This window comes from Oreochromis niloticus, linkage group LG18 (genome assembly GCF_001858045.2).
Source record: "Oreochromis niloticus isolate F11D_XX linkage group LG18, O_niloticus_UMD_NMBU, whole genome shotgun sequence".
Taxonomy (NCBI): Eukaryota; Metazoa; Chordata; class Actinopteri; order Cichliformes; family Cichlidae; genus Oreochromis; species Oreochromis niloticus.
The window spans coordinates 24,982,639-24,999,883 of record NC_031982.2 but is presented as its reverse complement, the minus strand read 5'-3'; the positions used below and the strand labels follow the sequence as shown (position 1 = coordinate 24,999,883).

Sequence of the window (17,245 nt, the reverse complement as noted above, 5' to 3'; positions counted from 1 at the left end):
GACCCGAAGAGATCAGGTCTAAGGAAAAGTCTCCCCCCTGAAATTCATAAAATCCTCCTCGACGTGGCCGTGTTTATCTGGTGTTTATTACTTTAAAAATGGTGATTAAATAGCAAAATATGCGCTAATATAATTAAATTTTAGAATTAATAAAAGGCTGCGTGTGTTTCACGTTATCGTTTCATACTTGTGGTATTTTCATCCATCTCCGCGTCCCACCTCTTGCTTCCAATTATCGCAGGGGGCTGGATCAGCTACCACTGGCGCACTTCTGATTGGCTGAACACGACGCCAATCTCAGGCTTGTCCCGTAGCCTCCTGTTGGCGAACACAATCCGGACCAGAAGTCAGAAAGTCAAATTTCACCACGGGGGCTAAGGAAGAAGGGTAGCTTTATCCGGTTATACTTTGGTCTTCTTTCATTCCTCCTCTGTTAAGAAGTATACACAGACTATGTAATCCGTTAAGGATTAAAGTGGTTTAGTATTGAAAGGGGTTTAATTGGACTTGAGGACTTGTTGGCTTCTTTGTCCGGCTTTTTTACGCGCCGTGCCAGCGCAGCTGTTTGCGCACCTGAGTCCGCTGCTCAGCTTGTGCAGCGTCAACATGACTTTACAGCATCTGAGCCACTAAACTATCATGGTGATACTATTTTCTGGCGACGGAGCTGATGAGGCGAACCTTGGTGAATGCGCAGTGTCTCACTGTGGAATAACCGGAGTCCAGGTGTCACCAGGGGAGAGCCGATGTGGCCGTCTGGAGCAGCCAGCTGGGATTTGACAGAGCGCAGGAGTTTGGGATGCAAGAGAACCCTTAGAGAGACAGTTCTCAGCTTCTTTTACCTGGATTCAACACGGCCTGCCCAGAGCCATGGCCTCTGAAGTGGTGTGCGGGTTGGTCTTCAGGTTACTGCTGCCAGTATGTCTTGCAGCTGGTGAGTTTTCTCTCTAATACCCAATTTTTACATCTTTGTTGGCCTTTTGTGTTATTGGCTATGCGCAAAGTAAGGATGGGTAATTAAACTAATAATATGTATAAAGCTAATTTACTGATCCCATCCTGTGCTGTGCTTGTACCTTTAAATTTAATGTTAATTAAAAACTGTACTCTAGTTTGCGTTCTCTCGCCTTTCTACACTGATATAAATCAGTTGTGACATTAATTCGAAGCCTCATATATATTATAGCGCAGTTCCAGTATATTTGTTCAGGACATTGAGAGCAGCTTTCATATTTATGCTTGTATGAAAATATCATTGATTTTTTTTATGTGATTTGTGATTGACCTCACAGTGATGGAGGTCACAGATCACCTTTCATCACTGCTGAGGTCTTTTCCTCTAAAAGTGAATCCAAACGAAAAACGACGGACTGCACAGAGTCATGCACCAGCTATTAAACACAGATTACAAAGCAGAGCCGTCATTTACCAGCAATGTCCTCCACCTGTCACCTTTTATTGGAGTTAATGAAGGAAACACAGCCGGCAGCAGTGACTGCAGAGTCACACCAAAGGCATGGTGTCTGTGTTTCAGATACAAAAGTCTGATGGTGAAAATGAACTGATGTGAATTAAACGGTGTATGTTTATTTATATCTAAATACAGAATCTCAGCATCAAAGTCTTAGTTTATTATTTCCTTTCTATCTGATTTTTTTAATGTCTGGAAATGAAACATGTATTGCAACATTAAATACACAGCCTTTGCATTATAGGTAATTTGTATCTTTGGTTTTCACTGTGATTTCTGAGTTTTCCTTTAATATTAGTGAATCATCATTGTTGTTATTGAAGTGTTTGGCTGCTGACAGTGTGATTGTTATTCATTATCATTTACATTTCGATGACAGTGTTTGAGCTGCACGTCTTCAGCTGTTCCACATTCCTCAGAGTTGTAGTCAGCTGTGCTTCCTCGTTTTGCTGTTTACTGAATTTGTTACTTTGTTGAGAAAAGTGTTCCATTCCGAGGAAGAAGCTGTGGCTGTGTTGATTCAGTCCTTTGCTATGCAGATGTGGACGATGATTCATGCCGTCAAACTTTGGAGCTTTTTCTTTTGTGACTTTTTGCAGGATTAATCTGCCTAGAAAAGCTGATGAATTTCACTGAAGGTGACACATTGTTCGATGGTTATTCGCATTTTGTGGAAATGATTTGGAGGCATAGTCTCACCTTGGATGCAGACTCTTTGAATTAAATGCACTTTACTTTGCATTTTCAGTTGTAATCCTGTGGTAGGCCACAAGCGAAAAGTGATTAGTGTCTAAATGCCGTTGAGGTTCCAATGTGGTGTCTGTGTAAGACTTACGAGGCCGGGGTACTTTTAAAGCTAACAGCATGCTTTCTATAGATAAGCCCCACTCAGTACCACTATAATGCATCATTTGACAGCCTGATGCCCCTTTTATTTCCAAAAGCAATTGTGAGTCCATGCATTGTCTCCATTAATTCGTGGAAAGTCGTTTTAACAGTATGAATTAATAATGCGGTTCTGAGGGAGAGAATATTTGCCTTCCCTTTTATCGTAAACATACCTTTAATATTTTATGTTTTTTCAAAGTGCAAATGAGCGTTCACTACGCCTGTACACATCATTAACTGTCAGGATGGAGGAAATGTAAAGTGGAAAGAAGGAACGTATAGAAACAGACAGCATCAGCGATGACAGATGCTGTTTTTGGTCACCAGAGTCACCTGATCAGCTGATTTTCTTTCCTTTTTGAGAACTAAAGCTCTTGTCATAAATAAGACATGAAACCAAATGCTATCAGCAGACAGACAGTATTGGGTTTTTGTCTTTGGGATATAAAATATAAAAGTAAATTTTCTGGCTTCTCACTGCCAAATAAACTGAGAGGAAGTGAACTGCGCCGCAGCAGATGTTATCTTACCCCAAACACCTACATAACAGTCGCACTATATGTTTAGCTGTGCGTTATATGCAGAGACTGACACTTTTCTCATGTCCTAGTGAAAGACTTGCCTACTGACGTTACATAGTCTGTGTTTCCTGTTGGCCATCTGACAGCACCTCTATTGAATCCCGCAGAACTGCTGGGCCCATGTGTACACAATCCCCTAAACCACCACACATACACAAACAAACACACACGTACACACATCTGCACACAGCTCGAGTTTTGCTGATCAAACAGGCTGCTGTTTATGTGTTTACTGGCAGAGTTTGGAGTGCGGACTTAATTGTGAGCACGCACTTTTCCAAATGTCTGATCTGATATCGAACCTGCGGTGTGACCGTAAAGAGGGAGCAGCTAGTCAGCTGGGTTGTGCAGCTTGCAGATGCTGCAGGGGTAATCGCTAGAACCACAATGCTTTAGGTGGTATTTTGATATGAAGATGCTCTGCTGTTTGATCAGATATGTTGACTAAGAATCTTTGATTAGGTGGCAAAAAGTGTTCTGTTTAGGCCCAAACATCAATTTCAAAACTATAATATTCTTAAAAATAAAATTTTTAGTTAGAAGATCGCCCCAAAGAAGGTGAAATCCCAGATACAGAGCAAATTCTTTGTGGAAAGCTAAGGCAGATTAATGCTTTCTCTCATGGGTAAAAACAGGCTGGAGAGAATTAAGCAATAATTTTATTATTTTCAGAAACCATTAAAGAGAAAGGAATCAGACAGCAGGCAAATTCTTCAGCAGTTGAACTCTGCACGATAGTTCAGTGTATGAATCTTTGAGTTTAAAATAGTTTTTAAATTGATCACCCAAATAAAAATGATCAGATATGATCGAAAAAGAGCTGGCTGCATGGAGTTCAGTCTGAAGCAGTTAAATTTATATTAAAATAGGGCAGTAATACTCAGATAAAACTCTAACATTACAGCAACCTGTGTGTTTGTGTTCGTCCAGTCACTTAAATCATTTTTAAATGACAAAACTTTCTCTGCTTCTCATATGAGAATATCTGACACTAAAATAAACAGATGATATCCTTATTTTCTGTGATAGTAAATGGAACATATTTGGGTCTGAGAATCCATCTACAGTAAAGTTATCACTTTAAACTGTTGAAGCTTTGACCCATCACAATTTGCCAACAGGTCAAACAAATAATAAAGGAAATAAAATGTTGTTTAATAATGAAGATCGCTGTTAGTTTGAAGCCCAGATTAATCGTTTGCTCTCTGAACATATTTTATCTGGAAAGTAGTACAAGGAAATTGTGGATGTCTGTTATGGTATCATGATAGACACCAGTTTTTAGTTTCATGCTCAGATGAAAACAGCTGATGTGGTATCTTGTTCATGACTTTCTTCTGAACGGTTTCGTTTTACTCCTTTATCTCCCAGTGCTTGGCTTTGCTTGGCACTGCACAGTCTTATCTCCTGCCACGTTTCATCATTTTTGAGGCCTAAAACTGTGAAATTAGTTGGTTGCAAAATTCTGGTTTGGCTCGCCTGTGTTTAGGCTTTGTGTGTTTGTAATAGTAGGTTTAACTGGAAGAGACAAAAGCCCGATTCAACCATGAATGGGGATTTTTGCAGTAATCCGATGTCTTAAAAGAAGGGCAGTTTATTTTCATTCCCTGTGTTAAAATCTTCTGATGGTGAGTCATGCAGCAAAGGCAAATGGTCAGGAAGGCTGCGGTCAAGTGTCTGCAGGCTAGCAGTGGGAGCAGAGCCATATAGATACATTTGGATTATCTGTACATCAGATAGGGTTAGAGACCAATTTAGACTTAAAGCTCAGAGCAGACGATTAATGGGGTTAGCATGAAAATTTGCAGGTTCAGAAAGTGTTTAATGCCACATTTAATGTGGATAACAATTCAAGTGGGTGGATTAAAACAGTGTAAGATGAAAAATGATAGATTGTGAGTCATTCCCTCCTCAATCACCTGAGAGGCTTAGGCTGAAAAACCTTCGCCTACTTGCTAAAAAGCTTTGAAAAGAAAAAAGATCAATAATGATAGTGCTCTATTTATGTCATTATATTTGTGGTTTTGGCGTGTGGCAGGCCAAGCATTCATGCGTACTTGAAACTAATCCCAGATGTTTGCGATTTGCCCAAAGATGACAGCCCCAACAACATTTATTAACTTTTGTTAGTTTTCGCTGGTCTGCATCTGAGCACTGAGAAAACCTGAAGGTGCTCTTACTTCACAGCTTCAGCAAGGGAAAAGTCAGAGCCAAGTCAAATGTCAATGAATGGGTCCATTGAGCGTGCAAAGATAAATAATCTAGCACCATTTTCAGCATTTAAATGTAATTTTTCAGTAGTTCAAGAGCAGTAGCTGCCGATGTCTGTGACTGAGACGATAACTCGTGCGGCCGACCAGGTTGTAAACTCTGAGCTTGTTGATATAACCGCAATGAGAAATTTAGGAGGTCAGACTGTGTGTCCACATTTTATACTAAGTCACTGTGTACTTTCTTCCCTGCCTCCCTTCCCCTGACCTAAAAAGGTTCAACAAAATATAAGCAGTTATGCAGTTTATTACATTCGTTTTGCACAAACTAAGAAAAACTTGAAATATTAAGCTGATGTCACAGAGCAGAGTAACCGAACAGAGAGTATACACGTTTGGGAGTGTGAGTCACTTTATTTAGACAGCAGAGCTGCTTAAATGGTTAAAAAATGAACTTGTCAGTGCAGATGGTCAGTCTGCTTCAGGAAATGAGGAGCATCATGGATCAATACATCAATTAATGGTTTTTGGAAGTCATGTTTGCACTCAAGCTTTTTAAGACATCATGAAACCAAAAGGACCTTCTTCATGTGCCTGGATGGGGCGTGTGTATGTGTTTGTGTGTAGTGCTGGGAAGGTGTTACATAAGCCAGTGTCATGTGTGGTTTTATATCCTAAATACTGAAACAGTGTTCTAAAGTGAAGTTTGACTAAATTCATAGTGGAAGCATGACTGCAGGTTTTATTTTTATTGTAAATTAATTTATATTATTGTGAAAGGGAAAATGCCTAAGCCAGTGATAAAAACCTTACTTTTTTTTGATAGGTGAAAAATGGAGAAAACCTGAATATTTGAGAAACTGCAACAAGTGAACGTTTCGCCAAAACAGTCGATTCATTTTCAGTAGTTGCCAAGTTATTACTGTTGAAGCGCTAAAGGGCTAAAAAGTAGCCAACAGCTTCACATTTATTTGTTTTACTGACACAATAAACTGAACAAAAGCCAGCCCTGGTCTTTCATTCTGTCCTGATTTAAACTTTTGTTAAAGATAAATGACATGAAATTGGAGCTGGAATTTAAAAAAACTATAATAATTTTACAGCAGAATTAATTAACCTTCATTTTGTGTTTTGGTTAAAAATCAAACACTGTACTTTCAGACTTTTGTCATGGGATTACACACTCTTCATGCTCCAGCCACATGGCTGTGATTCATTTAAAGTTCTGGCAACCAGAAGTTATTTTCCTGTTTTGAAATCTCTGAGGTACATCGAGTATTTTAAGGGCATCTGGTGCATGACGCTCGCCGCACTGCTACAAAACATTCAAAGATTTCATTTTGTAGAGTTTAATCCTAAAAAATGATCTGGTTTCAATAACGTCCCTGCAAAACTCTGAAATGTGCACATGTGATATAAAGCTGCGCTTAGTGAGGCATTTTACGGCATGGAGGCAGATATAACCGCAGGCTGCTCAGTCAGCTAATTGTCCCTCTTCACATCCGAGGACTATCAGGTCTTTACTGTACTTCAAAACAAACGCCAGTTCATTGACTGACTTAAGCACAGGCTGGTTTAGTGATGCGGGCCAGATGAACAGATAATGAGGTTTGTGAGTGTGAAGTTTAGTTAGAGGAATGTTTGATGTTTTACTACTATGAGCCAGCAGGAACATTTTAATGATTTTCACCACATGTTTGTCTCAAATATCTGTTCAGTGACGATCTGACTGCTGCCAGTTTCTGCCCTTTATTTACTCCTACACATTATGCAATGCACACAAAGCTGTAAACACGTTATTGAGCTGGTCAATTTTCTGTCTTTGTCCCTGCAGCTTGCCTGTTCAGGTACAATGTCCTGTCCTTCGTCTACCTCATCTATCTCCTGCTTATTCCACTCTTCCCAGAGCCTACAAGCACAACAATGCAAGGTAAGCTCTACAGTGCCCCTCTGAAGCTACGTAGTTTCAGTGGCTTTGCCCATCACCTCAAGAATCTTGACTGTTTCCCAGAGTTTGAATTGACTTGTTGTTCTCTATAATACAAACCAGCCGTTCTGCAGGAGAGTTGAATTTCCTTAAGATGAGCATGGATTTGGCACATAGCTCAGTCCATGAAAGGTAATATTGGTTAGCGCAGGCATGAGTCCATCTGTAATAATAAAAATGATCTACGACCGTCCAGATCTGAGATAGAAAGATGTGATCCATTAGGACCACATCTAAGGAGCTCTTGATGAAAATTGCCATTTTAGGCTCAGGTTTAGTTTATTTGCTCATATAATACCCATATAAATGATACAAAACTAAACACACGAGTTGTTCTGTCGAGAAGAAAAACACAAAAGAGCTTGTAAAATATCTCTTAGAGAAGAAAAGAAAAAGAAACTTGGGATGAGGACTGGTTTTGATAATGGCTAACCATTTTATTTGCAGAACAGAAACTGAGAAGTTTCTCTTTCCAGGCCGTAGCATCACAACGCGCCTGTGATGTTCATTAATTCATCCAATTTGAAGGTGGAGGTGACCTTTAACCTTTCTGGTGTTTTGGTTTAGATAAAAATGCAGGAAGTTTACAGCCGGTAAACAAGCTTCCATATGATCTTCTGACAGCTATTTAGAATCCATTCATCCTCTGAAGAAATATGAATCACGGTGGACCTCTGCGGTTTATGAGAAGTGACTGAGGTGACTGTTCTCCTTACGGGTGATGAATGTGGGATTTCAGCCTCGCTTTTATGCACTTCACCCACCACAAAACACTAAACAGCACACCTCCCAGACCTCTAATAATACAGGCTTCTGTAGGAGACCACATGTAGTGTTTAATAATACATAAACCTATTTTGTCTGAGGGAGCGACGTCCAGTCCGAGATTAGTCTCTGCTCGTCTCCAGCTGAAATAACAATCAGGAAGTAAAGGAGGAAGAGAGAGAGGGGAGGGGCGGGAGAGGAGAAAGTGGACCACTTACAGTCTCATCAATAGTTAAAGAGGCTTCTAGTAAAGCTGGACGTTCATGGAGCTGATAGCTGCTGATTTCAAGAGTCGTTCAACAGTCATGACAGGATATACATTAAGGATAATGATAACTATGATATTTAAAAAATAATATATCGATAATGTGTCAACAATACTCACAATAATGCTGTTAATATTTGTGTAACTGATTTTTGTCTACCTTTTGTAAACACAGTCCAAAACTTTTATACTGAGCAAAGTAAAATTGCCCCAAAAAATCAAATAAACAATGTTATAGATGAATTAGACTGACGGACATTATTGCTGTTACGTTTTTGTCATATTTTCCTGCTTTAATGGGTGTTTTAATATGAAAACATTCGGTCGTATTACAAAAACAACTGGTGTCTATGCCATTGATATTATGTAGCTTTTCTTAAAACTGCACACTTCAAAAAACAAACAATATACAAAGTATTCCTGTTACTAATAAGGCTGAAATTAATATTTAATTTTACATCTGATTATTCACATTTGATGTCTAAACAACTCACTTTTGTCAAAAGTACCAAACCCAAAAGACTAATCTTCACCCAGGTAATTTGCCTATTGGGGGATGGAACTGGCCAGTTCATTATGTACAACTGTTCAAGTGCTCATTAACACAAATCTGATTAGCCAGTCATGTGGTATCAACCCGAAGAGGATGGATTTCGCACGAGCTCACCAAAATTATACAATAAAAGTTTGGAAAACCGTTGCCTTGTCTGATGAGTCAGTCTTTCTGCTGCGACTGTCAGAGTTTGGTGTGAACACCATGAAAGCGTTGCTCCACCCTGCCTTGTATCAACAGTTCAGGCTGCTGGTGGTGGTGTAATGGTGCAGGGTATATTTTCTTGGTACGCTGTGGGTCCTTTAGTACGAACTGAGCATCATTTAAGCTGGAGGATTGTTGCTGCAATGTGTTAACTTCTCAAATTCAGATTTTATGAACTTCAGAACATATTCAACAGGTTTAGAGTGCAAACAACTTCACTCTGGTATAAAAAAAAAAAAAGAGGCATTTCCAGGCGTAATTACCAGCTGCTAAAAAATCTGTCGCTTATAAAAAGCTCTTATATAACCTAAAAAAATTCCCAGTCTTCAGACTCATTTAAACAATTGAGTTTTTCTTACTTGGTAGTAGAAATTTTTTGTATCTGCAAACTAAAAGAACCAATCCACAAAACGGTATAGATGTCACAACGTCACACGTATGTGACAAGGGGCGACGACGTGCCGATTAAAAGGTCATTTAAACTACTATCAAAAATGTTGGTAGACCGCCACCCCGACTCGTCACAAAACAAAATGCCAGTTCTTTTGTTTAGCCTTAAAGGAAAGTGGATTAAATTTTTAGTAGCTTGTGTTTATGTGACCTTTCACCGCGCATTGTCAAAGTATCCAAAACACGAGAGGAGTGAAGTCATCGGCGTCAGAAAGTATGAGATATCCTTCCAGTGCAACCTGCCAGGACATGCGTCCCATCTGTCTGCCTCAGCTGTCTGTCATCAGGGAGGGGGCTGCCGGCTGACAGGCTCACTATGAGGAAGTTATGGCAGGACTTTAATAACAGGATAATATACTGTGTACAAAACAGCTGGAACAATTACGATGTTGTCATTGCACAAACAGCTGATTGTAGGTAGATATTGTTTAGAGAGTTAAAGGGGAGAGGCTTCTCATATTTCTACCATTTACAGTCCAATTCAGTACCTTTAAGATGCACATTGGGTTAAAATAGTCACCGTGGAAACATTTAATCAAATTCATTTGATCTCTGTTTATATTGTTACCAGATAATCATAATTTCTAGTAACATTCCTGTTGATTCATATGTTACAAATCAGCTTTAAACACCAATTAGACACAGACAGCACAAACTTATAAAAAGCATCTTATTTTGCAGTAAAGACTCGCATGTTTAAAATCATTTTAGAGGGAATTAGGTAAATAGATTGAGCTAAATTCACTGCTTTGTTTTGATGGTCTGTTTCATTTTGTCTTTTCATCTTCAAGGATATGCAGCAGTTAAATCTGTGAAGTTAATTTAAAACAAATGTTTGACGTGAATAATTCATTAGGTGCGTTTTGCTTTGAAAAGCTGCAGCGCGGCTGTTTGCCCACGGATACGTGAGCACAGAGACAATATTTTATGCAACTTGTTGTTGTTGTTTTTGTGATTTACTCTCTAATGTTGTAATTGCAGTATTTAGCTCTATGTACCTTTGAAGGCATTCCCAGTGGAGGTGAACAAAATCTAAGCTGTTGCTTTTATAAGAGCAACAAGCATTGCGAGAGCTTTAGCAGTAGGTGTTACAAGCTTTGTGAAATCTGTAGTGACACGACCGGGAGTCTTTTACCCGTCTTACATGACTTCACATAAATATTTGATGTTATGGGTTATATGGTTATCAGGTTTATGTTTTAGCTTGCAGACTTCTAATTTGGCTTTTTTTCTTTTTAGTTTTTGTCATGCTTTCATGCTTTTTAACGACCTGAGATGCTTTTTCTCTTATTGTTAAGTCGGACAGCAGGCTTCCCCATAAATTGAACTGGTCTTTAAAAGATTTAATTAGGCTTTTCTGAAACTGTGATTTGGCAGGACGGCGTGTTTCGTCAGGTCTTAACGCTGTCAGATGGATGAAGTTCTTTGACTGTTTAGGAAAAAGAAGGAACTGTTAAAACCAAACAATGGCCTCTGTTTTGAAAGGGGGGAAAAAAAAGTGCTCTTGGGACAGAATTTTGAAACTGAAAAAGTGACGCAGATTACTTTTTCAAGATGAGCATTGGCAAACAAGTCAGATGGCCGTCAGGCAGCAAAAATGTTCTATTACAAATAGGAAAAACGGGGGGTAAAGCCAAACCAGTTGCAATGTCCTGAGCCTTAGTACCAGTTTGGATGCAGAAGCTCGCAAAAACTCCTCATACCTCGCATTTACAAGCATTCTTTTCCCCCATTGTGAAAGCATTGGGAATTGCAAAGGGAAATTAGCACAAATTGTTTTTACTTCAACATTTACTGCAAGAAGTCCAACGTGATGTGTTGCTGCACACGTTTGATAAGGTTAGCCCTCAGCGTCCCGAGGCTCAGCAGTAGCGCCTCACCTCAGCCAGGATATTACCCCACTGTAGTAAAACTGTTGTGCATTCCCCCACAAGGATGCAGTAAATTTAATGAGATGGGGATGTTGCCCAGTGAAGAACCAAGCTGTTCAGATAAGCAAAACTATTTGATAAAACATTGCTGATAGCCCAGCACAAGACATTACTGTTATTTATTAATCAAAGAAGCAGAGCCTGATCAGCTTCATTCACCTTCCCTCAAGGATGAAGATTTTCATTTTCATAATTAGTGGAAAACCTGCTGCTGAGAATTTTGACCATAACAGCTCCTGAAATTATCCCAAATACCTGTAGGTGCACCATAAAGTGGCCATGTGTTGAACAGCTGTGGCAGCTCCCCTGCCCGATCTCTTCCACCCTCCCAGGATCAGTCATGTCCACCGACAGCTGTATTCTTCACAGTCAACGCCTTCATGTTCATGGCCTCCAACAGCCAAGTCCTTACTGTGAACACCAACAGACACCAAAGCTGAAGAATAGAATCAGGTTCAAAAACTTATAGACTTAGAGGTCCTGTGGTCCACCAGAATGTTTATTTGACTTGTCAGTAGAAATTAGCTTTGCTCAATAGTAACGTTACCAGCTCTTGACCAGGATATGTATTGTGATCCACTGAAAATCCCTCTTGGGTGCTGTCCCAGTCATCCGCACTATCTTTACCAATTCATTCAAAACGGCTCCAGACTCCAGGCGCTGGCTTTTTCTATGAGAAACATCTGTCTGTTTTCAAATCCATTCAGTCCTGAACTGAAGTCCTAAGAAAACTACATGAAATGGCACTTTTTAAATATGTCAGTCAAACTCAAAAAGAAGCAAAATTTCACTTTTGTGTTTGATAAAGTTCTCAGTATCTACATAAGCAAACCAGCACATAGACTTTTCTGTGTTTCAGTGGATGAATGAACATGTGGGAATCTTTAAACTGAGCCGTGTTGAACTCACTGTAGCTGTTCTCCTCTGTTAGGCCACACAGGGCGTCTCCTCCAGTCGCTCTGCTTCACCAGTATGTCCTTCCTGCTACTCCACATCATCTATCAGATTACCGTCCACAGCCTCGTGGCCGGGAACTCCATCGCCTCCAACTTCAACTGTGAGTACACTGCAGCCATTGTAGTAAACGCTCTAAGAGTAGTGACGTTTGTTCTGTATACAGAAATCAAAAAAATCCCTCACGGGTCAAGAATCCAAGAAGCAGGAATGGAGTTGATTGATTGAGTGGTCTTCTGTTGTTCTTGCCTTCTGGAAACATTTAAAAAGACATGCAGGAAGCACCTTATTAGTTTTTAGAAAAGGCGATAGACTAATAAAGCTGAATTAAACCCTTTAAAATCATTTTCTGCCAAAGTGTGAGTCAAGGCAGAGATATGTGACCGTTGCAGTTTGTTTCTTTGGACGATTACATGAAAACTAGCAAGCTGGAGTTTATGAAACTTGGTAGAGGGGTGGAGTATGGGTAAAAGTAGAGCTCATTAATTTCTGGTGTAGATCTGGATAGGGCAGAGGTCGGCAGCTTACCTCTGGGTTAAGACATTGGCACTGGCAGAGCATTTAAGGGTATTTTTCTATAAAAATCATATTTTTATTGGATCAAATGTCTTTTGCAGGGAACTTATTGCCTTGGTTTTATTCACTGGGAAATCAAATATGGTAAAATACGAGGTAAAAAAAAAATCTTCCTCTGTGTTTTGATATTTAAACGAAAACACCATCTTTTTCTAACCTGGAAAAGCTTAACCCTGATTTACACTTGTGTGGGTAACCTAATGGTGGAACCAGTAATATTGCTTAGATGATTTAGCTTAATTTGGTCATGTTGCACTTTGATTATTTACCCTGTAAATATTATTTCTTTTCTGAGATTACCACAAATAACTTGTTTTAAAACATGCGCGTTGAAAAAATGTCCATCCTGCTTTAAAAATGCAAATTGCCTGCATTACTTTCAAATAATTTTAATTTAATAAGCCTAAGATATCAAGTTGAATCAAATGTTTGTATCTGAAGAGTTTTCAGGGCCTCAGTCGCAGGCCTACAGAACATAAAGCAGTTCCCTCTGATCAATCATAGACTTTTTTCATTCCCTCATAGCCAAAATAGCTCCAGTGTCTGATTACGCTTTTTAAAGAGGTGTACACATACGAGCTGTGGTGTAGCCTCTGTGCTCCTGCAGTTATGGCGTAAAGCAGAAATATAAATGAAGTTAAACCTGACTGTAAAGACATTAACCATGCTTTACTTGCACAGAATGGATGTTTTTGGGGGGTGGGAGAGACCAGATAAGGCGGATTCTCTTCCTGTTCATGACCGACTATGTGCACACATGTGTCCCATCAGTCTCACGTGCCCTTGTGTACCTGCACTCTGACCAGCCGCTGATGCAAGGTCACAAAGTTGTATATCGCCAGAGAAAGTTGTAGCTTTTTCACAGCCTGAGGCAAGGTTTCCATCCAAAACACTAAGTGAAGACATGCACCATTTGCAGGAGAGAGCACACTTCGCGCTGAATAGTAATTCAGTTTTTTTTTTTTTGGAGATACCTTCATTCTTATTGCATTTTGTCACATCATGAAGATTTATGGATCCGACGCATTCCTCAGTGTAATTAGCTTCCTTGTGCCATATGGCAATGCAGAGAAAAAGGATACTTGGTGCCAGCAAAGCAAACATTGTAAGTTCCTGACTCAGTGTTGGGAAGGTGTTAATAGCTGGCCTTGGGTTTCTCATGAAACTCTGTATCAAACTGTAAAATTTGAACGTGTCTAGACGGGACAGACCCTGACCTTATGTTATAATGACTTGTTCTCTCTAATGGAAGCGGCTCGGTTTTCTCCGCCGAGAAACGGCCAACTCACAAGGTAGAACGAACCTTATCGCCTCAGGCAGAAACACACAGCACCTCTCAGAGAGGGTAGACTAAATATTCTGTCAAGGAAGTCCTTATTACTAAAGTCTCAGGGGCTCCAGTTTTTTGGCAGATCAAACCCTGGAGTGACACTATAAATTCTGTCCAGTTATTTTATATAACTTCATTCATTCGAAGCACTTTGAAACGCATGCGTTGAAAGTGCTATACAAATAAATCTTCATTATTATTATTTTGTGTAAAAAATGAAACAATCCAGCAAAAACAGTGAAAACAGCAACTTTCTCTCTAGTCAGAACAAGTTGTTGTGTGACTGTAAATGTCAAGGATTTGCTGTGTGAAAGGCAGATTGTGTACGAGGACTTGAGAAACAGGAGTGAACTTAAAAATCAGCTTTAATGCTGTTAGCTCACAATAATACAAAAGTCCAAACATCTGCACGGCAGGAGCTGGGTATCTGAACGCCGGGGATCTTTAGGAAAACAGGCTAGGGAGACACACAGCCATGAGGGACGACAATACAAAGGACAAGAGAAGACTCAGACGATATATGCATACAACAGATAATGTGGAGAGAGACAACAGGTGGGAGGACAGCTGTAACTAATCCAGAACCTGAGACAAAGGATGTAAAACATCACACAAGACACAGAGAAAAACGATAACTAAAATAAAACAGGAAGAGATAACGGCGACAGAGATTATAAACATGACACGGAAATACAAGGGAGGCGGAAATACCCGGGAATTCAAGGAATTAAATATAAAACAAATTATAACCAAGAACAAACTAAATGTGAAATTGAAATCTGAGAATATGAATAAACAGACATGAACCAGGAAATGTTGTTATAAGAAAAATACAAAACTCAAAACACATGATTCATATCTCCAAAAGGAATCAAGAACCCATAAACCCCAAACCCTGGAGCTAAGACCCAGAGTCCATGACACAAAAAACTATACTGTAACCAGCCAGATGTTAAAGTTTCTGTAGCCCAAACCTTCTGCTGTAAAGAAAGAAATACAGATTATTGCAGTAAAGAACAGAAATACATGACTTTTTAGAAATCAGCTGCATTTAACTGACAACCTATTCACTCTGTGTACACAGACTAACATGGCAGGTTAACTCAAGACAAATAAAATGCACTTTAGCTTTGACATCCAGAGTTAACGAGACCAAATTCAGGAAGAGATCACAAGAGAAAGAAAAGAGTCCAGTGAAAAACATTTTACTGAATGAATATCAAATTGGTAGCATGATGTAAAAACCCACAGATATGTAGCATGCAGAAAAGCATAATGACCAGCTTTAAATAATAAGTCTGTTTATATTTTTTATATATTTTTGGTTATAATAAATCTCTATCTAAGTCAAAAGTGAACTTCCCTCCATTTATTAATTTACTTCCACTTATCCAGTTCAGGTTCACGGGATCTTGAGTCTGTCCAGGCTTCTAAAAAAGGACACGAGGCTAGGTACCCCTAGACAGGTCGCCAATCAGTCGCGGGGCCATCAGAGAGACAGAAAACCATTCACGTTTTAACCTAACATGATAGTCTTTGTGGGAGGAAGCAGGAGTACCCGGAGAGACAGGCAAACTACACAGAAAGGCCTCAGCCGACCCAGGACCTTCTTGGTGGTTAGTTGAACTGGTTCTGCTATCAAATATTGTGTGTGCAGCTTAGCATGTTTTAGTTTTTATCTGTTTGCTATAGAACCCCATTGTTACTCAAACACTATTAATAACACATTAGTGAAACACTGCTATTCTAGTTGACATGTTCCTTAATGAGTGCTCAGACTGTTTTATTCTGACTCGGTCCATATCCTGTCTCTAAATACTCGTGCGTTGCCTTCGGACATTGTGGAGCCTTTTTTAAAAAGAAATTAAAATAAATATTTGTCAGTGGGTTTTAAGAGTCCTGCTTTCAGCTCGAAGAAGTAGTGGATGTTGACACGCCGAGGAAGTCAGCTTGGACTTAGCAGCACATTGTTTGTTTTGTAGATCTTATGAGATTAGCTGAAAGTAAGAAAGTAAAGGATATCAGACTTAATTGTTAAGACTGATTTAAATCAATAGAGGCTGTCACTTCAAATAAATACCCTTGATAACTGTTTGAGCAGGAACGGTAAATATATTAAAACAAAAAGGCCCCCCCGTTTTGTTCCTCCAGCAGTGCAAAATAATAAAAAAATAAATAAATAATTTGGCGTACATGACTTACTGTCCTCCCTTGAATGCACACCGCTCCTGGTATTTTAAACATGCTTAGTATGGATTCTTGCTATCTGAAGTCAGGTTATTTATGCTTTGCCTTATCTCACACTGGAATTTCAATAAAAACCACACCGAGTAGATCAAAAACATCCTCGTATCGTGTCAAAACAACATTTCGCAGCACACTTCTTTTAAACAATCTGCACTCAATCTTGCACAATATGCAAACCGATGATTTTGAGTCACTGTGATGATTTGTATACATGTTTTTGGCTTTTCCGCTTCCTGAAGTTAATGTCAGCCTGTTGATATTGATATTTTAATGTTATTTCTATACAACAGGAAGTTAGGCATTACTCTTTGTCCTCTCATTCTACTGCCTGAGAAATAGCCTTATCTCAGATTTTCTATATCTGGCATTTAGCCTCCTTGACACCCTTTTCCTTTTGGCAGTCGAGTATAAACAACGAGTCCTCCTTCGCAGTTAGGTGGTTATCCTCTCCCCGGATAACTTCATATAATTTCCTCCGTTCACTGCAGCCAAATACGCCATTAGGGCAGTAAGCTGAGTATGAATGAGAAAACCTTTCCAAAAAAGCTGACACCTCCAGCTGTTGGAGCAGGTCAGCGACTGGTCACCAGATGAGTCCGGGGACGCCTTCCTTTGGAGTCATCCGTCATTCCTGCGTGCTGACTCGACATTGCATTTACAAACAGTTGAAAACATTTGTATTTCAGATGGGTGGAGTTCAATACATTGCAGATCTAAATTGCCAGTTTGTGACTAAAAAAAACCAAGCTCCACTCACTTCCATATACTTTCCTTGGATTGTTTAAACTTTATGGTAGTTTTTAGCAGCAATCTAAGGAGCTTTTTTAAGTATA

At 39.5% G+C, this 17,245-nt stretch overlaps 1 protein-coding gene across 7 annotated transcripts in view; it reads left to right on the top strand.

Moving 5' to 3' along the window:
* The first annotated feature begins 329 nt into the window (after positions 1–329).
* The window catches only part of piezo2b (piezo-type mechanosensitive ion channel component 2b), a 90,520-nt gene continuing 73,604 nt past the window's right edge, over positions 330–17,245 (top strand). For all 7 annotated transcript variants that reach the window (XM_019348296.2, XM_019348299.2, XM_019348297.2 and 4 more), the window contains exons 1-3: positions 330–934; positions 6,985–7,080; positions 12,237–12,362. In XM_019348296.2, coding sequence (XP_019203841.1) covers positions 871–934; positions 6,985–7,080; positions 12,237–12,362 — 286 coding nt within the window. In that variant the 5' untranslated portion in view covers positions 330–870. The remainder of the gene's footprint in view (positions 935–6,984; positions 7,081–12,236; positions 12,363–17,245) is intronic.